Source organism: Aedes albopictus, unplaced genomic scaffold, assembly GCF_035046485.1.
Source record: "Aedes albopictus strain Foshan unplaced genomic scaffold, AalbF5 HiC_scaffold_561, whole genome shotgun sequence".
Classification (NCBI taxonomy): Eukaryota; Metazoa; Arthropoda; class Insecta; order Diptera; family Culicidae; genus Aedes; species Aedes albopictus.
Genome location: NW_026917378.1, coordinates 20,327 through 24,832, shown reverse-complemented (window position 1 = coordinate 24,832; position 4,506 = coordinate 20,327). Strand labels below are relative to the sequence as shown.

The 4,506-nt window shown below is 46.4% G+C and overlaps 1 protein-coding gene across 1 annotated transcript; it reads right to left on the bottom strand.

Moving 5' to 3' along the window:
• Nucleotides 1-268: 268 nt before the first annotated feature.
• LOC109423330 (mRNA turnover protein 4 homolog) lies at nt 269-1,422 on the bottom strand. The gene is made up of 2 exons (XM_019698273.3): nt 1,233-1,422; nt 269-1,164 (listed from the first exon to the last, which is right to left on the bottom strand). The coding sequence occupies exons 1-2, from the start codon at nt 1,258-1,260 to the stop codon at nt 326-328; spliced, it is 867 nt and encodes a 288-aa protein (XP_019553818.3). The 5' UTR covers nt 1,261-1,422; the 3' UTR covers nt 269-325.
• Between the last annotated feature and the right edge of the window lie 3,084 nt (nt 1,423-4,506).

Sequence of the window (4,506 nt, the reverse complement as noted above, 5' to 3'; positions counted from 1 at the left end):
GTAATATAATAAGGGTAGAAATTAACGAGACAATAAACAGTGAAAACTCTAAAAAAGATCATAAGATTGTTCCGAAATTTCCATTTTTTGAAACAAATTATCTTGAAGTAAAGATTGTGCCCCTTTCCATTCATTCGTTTAACTAAGCAAAAAAAACTAATTTCGCATCGATAAAGCTATAAACATTTGAATCACTACTAAAATCATTTTTGTATGCCCTCAAGGAAGGATGTTTCGGATTGTTAAGACCACAATCAGAAACCGATAGTTGTAGAATAGAAGATACATTTATCTTACCATAACAATTAACACTAACCTTACAATACTACGCCTTATCGTCATCCTCGTCATCGTCATCATCCTCATCGTCCATATCCATCTCCTCGTCCTCGTCTTCTTCGTCACTCATATCCTCTTCATCGTCCTCATCCTCATCCTCGCTCATCGCTTCTTCTGACTTGGCTTTCTTGGGTTTCTTGTTCAGCACCTTCTTGGTCTTCTTGGTGACCACAATGTCCCGCTTCTTGATCTCTTCGAACCCATTCTCCTTCGTGTAGCAGCAATTGATAATGACCTTGAACTTGGCCATAGGTTTCCCCAGAAGCTTAAGAATCCGGGCCTGTTCCGGTGTCAGAACCTTTCCCTTCTCGCAAACTGTGAACTCTTTGTACAATGTGACAATTCCTCGTTCGAGCTTTGTGGGCATTCCCAGCGAACGCAGATGTGGCTCTATGGCATGGGAGAACTCCTCCAGAGGACCTTCCTTCAAGTGAATCGTTTTCGTTGCCCGGAATCCACTTCGTGCAAACTCATCGGCCGAGTAGGAATCGAACCAATCCAGAACCGTTTCCTTGCTCTCGGACGTAAACAGTAACCCACACTGGCCGATCATCTGGTCCCGCAGCTTCTCCAAATCCTGCTCCAGCTTCGGGTCTTCATCGCCGTCATCGCTGACGAACTTCAACCCAAGCTGCATCACCCGGTTCTTACCGAAGAAAAAGCGCGAATTCTTCCAGGCCGTTCGGACGTCCTTCAGTTTGGCATTGCGCATATTCTGCACCGAAAACAGGAACACATTGTCGTACTTTTGTCGGCACTCCTGGATGTCCTCGATGATCTGCTGTTTGTTCGAGAGACCCTTCCGATCGGTTTTGGTCAACGAAACTATTCGGGCGAAACGGAAACGTGCGATCAGTTTTAAGCGGTTTTGTAAACAAGCAGTAGAATCTTACCTTTCTGGTCTCTTTTGGATCTCGGCATCTTGGTTCAGTTGCCTCTCGGTAGAATCACAAACTATGGCAAATTTCAGCGCAAATATTCACGTTTTTTGTAAGGAAATTCTCAACTAAAACCACAAAATTTGAATCGGCTGTAAACGCATGTACGCGAGTGCGGTGCCTGATCCTGATGTTGACATTCGTGTGACAGTTCTCGCGGCACATGCTTTTCTACAGTGCCGGACGGAAGTTTATGGACCGTCTTTACATGGTATAAAAATCATGCTATAAAAATTAACCTTGCAATCGCCCGCTCGGAAATTCCTCCTAGAAATCTAGTAGGTATCTACTAGACAAAATAAAATATCTAGTAGACATTTAAGCAGATATCTACTACCAGTCGCATAGAAATCTTCCTCCAGTGCAACATTTTTGTCTACCTCAAATCGGGCGAAAACAATTTCGCCCGCTATCTAGTCGATATCTCATAGATATCTACTAGACAAGGGTACTAGAAATCGAGTAGCTGTCTAGCAGATCTCTACTAGGCTGAATTTTGTTTATTTTTCTTTTTATTTATGTTTTCTAACAAAAATAAAACAAATAATATATTTGTCCGTGAAAGTTTATTTATTTTAAACATATAATACATATAATCTTGCATATAATATAAATAACCTTAACGCTATAAAAACTAAATGCGGAAAAACAACTGATTTTAAGATTTTTCAAAATGCATTTTCGGCAGTATTCTTTAACGAGTTCCTTTAGAACTCCTGTAGGAACTCCTTAAGATATTTCACCAGGAGCTCCTTGATGGATTCCTTCAGGGTTTTGTTTATGGATTTCCGTCGGAATTTCATCGAGGAGTTTCTTCATGAATATGAATTCCTTCAGATGTTACTTCGGAGATCAACCGAAAAGTTCCTTCAAGATTCCCTCAAGAAATTCTCCCGCAGTTCCTACACGGATTCCTCGAGTAGCTTCTGCAGGGGTTCCTCCGCGAGATCCTTTAGGGAATCCTCCAGAAGGTTATCTAGGCAAGCCCCCAGCAATTCCTTGTGGGATTCCTCGAGCAGCTCCTGTAGGGATTCTTCCACGAGTTCCGTCAAGGAATCCTCCAGGAGTTTATCTAGGGATGCCGCCAGGAGTTCTTTTAGGGATTTCTCCTGGAATATGCATAAATACTTCCTAAAGTTACTTTGAAAATTAATCCAGGAGTTCCATTAGCGATCTCTCCACGATTCGTTTCTGTAATTTCTTCAGATGTTCCTTCAAAGGTTCCAGGAATCATTCCACTAGGAGTTCTAGAAGAGTTTCTTCAGGAATTCCTCCAGGAGTTCTTTCCAGGATTACTTCAAGCGTTCCTTCCAGGATTTCTCAGGTGTTCCTGTTAGGAATAGTCAGGATTTACTTCAGGCATTCCTCCAATAGAACTTCCAGAGATTCCTTTGCGGATTCCTCCAGAAGTTCCTTCAAGGATTCCTCCAGGGAAATCTCTAGAAGTTCCATCAGGGATTCCTCAAGGAGTTCCATCAGGGATTCCTCCAGGAATTCGTTCAGGGATTCCTCCAAGACTTCCTTCAGGAATTCCTGCAGGAGTTCCTTCAGGGATTCCTCCAGGAGTTCCTTCAGGGATTCCTCCAGGAGTTCCTTCAGGGATGCCTCCAGGAGTTCCTTCAGGGATTCCACCAAGGAGGAGTTCCTTCAGGAATTTCTCTAGTAGTTCTTTCAGAGATTCCTCCAGGAGTTCCTTCAGGGATTCCTCCAGGAGTTCCTTCAGGGATTACTCTAGGAGTTCCTTCAGGGATTCCTTTAGAGAAATCCCTAGAAGTTCCATCAGGGATTCCTCCAGGAGTTCCTTCGGGGATTCCTCCAGGAGTTCCTTTAGGGATTCCTGCAGGAGTTCCTTTAGGGATTCCTGCAGGAGTTCCTTCAGGGATTCCTCCAGGAGTTCCTTCAGGGATTCCTCCAGGAGTTCCTTCAGGGATTCCTCCAGGAGTTCCTTCAGGGATTCCTCCAGGAGTTCCTTCAGGGATTCCTCCAGGAGTTCCTTCAGGGATTCCTCCAGGAGTTCCTTCAGGGATTCCTCCAGGAGTTCCTTCAGGGATTCCTCCAGGAGTTCCTTCAGGGATTCCTCCAGGAGTTCCTTCAGGGATTCCTCCAGGAGTTCCTTCAGGGATTCCTCCAGGAGTTCCTTCAGGGATTCCTCCAGGAGTTCCTTCAGGGATTCCTCCAGGAGTTCCTTCAGGGATTCCTCCAGGAGTTCCTTCAGGGATTCCTCCAGGAGTTCCTTCAGGGATTCCTCCAGGAGTTCCTTCAGGGATTCCTCCAGGAGTTCCTTCAGGGATTCCTGCAGGAGTTCCTTCAGGGATTCCTGCAGGAGTTCCTTCAGGGATTCCTCCAGGAGTTCCTTCAGGGATTCCTGCAGGAGTTCCTTCAGGGATTCCTGCAGGAGTTCCTTCAGGGATTCCTGCAGGAGTTCCTTCAGGGATTCCTGCAGGAGTTCCTTCAGGGATTCCTGCAGGAGTTCCTTCAGGGATTCCTGCAGGAGTTCCTTCAGGGATTCCTCCAGGAGTTCCTTCAGGGATTCCTGCAGGAGTTCCTTCAGGGATTCCTGCAGGAGTTCCTTCAGGGATTCCTGCAGGAGTTCCTTCAGGGATTCCTGCAGGAGTTCCTTCAGGGATTCCTGCAGGAGTTCCTTCAGGGATTCCTGCAGGAGTTCCTTCAGGGATTCCTGCAGGAGTTCCGTCAGGGATTCCTGCAGGAGTTCCTTCAGGGATTCCTCCAGGAGTTCCTTCAGGGATTCCTCCAGGAGTTCCTTCAGGGATTCCTCCAGGAGTTCCTTCAGGGATTCCTCCAGGAGTTCCTTCAGGAATTCCTCCAGGAGTTCCATCAGGGATCCCTCCAGGAGTTCCTTCAGGGATTCCTGCAGGAGTTCCTTCAGGGATTCCTGCAGGAGTTCCTTCAGGGATTCCTGCAGGAGTTCCTTCAGGGATTCCTGCAGGAGTTCCTTCAGGGATTCCTGCAGGAGTTCCTTCAGGGATTCCTGCAGGAGTTCCTTCAGGGATTCCTGCAGGAGTTCCTTCAGGGATTCCTCCAGGAGTTCCTTCAGGGATTCCTGCAGGAGTTCCTTCAGGGATTCCTGCAGGAGTTCCTTCAGGGATTCCTGCAGGAGTTCCTTCAGGGATTCCTGCAGGAGTTCCTTCAGGGATTCCTGCAGGAGTTCCTTCAGGGATTCCTGCAGGAGTTCCTTCAGGGATTCCTGCAGGAGTTCCTTCAGGGATTC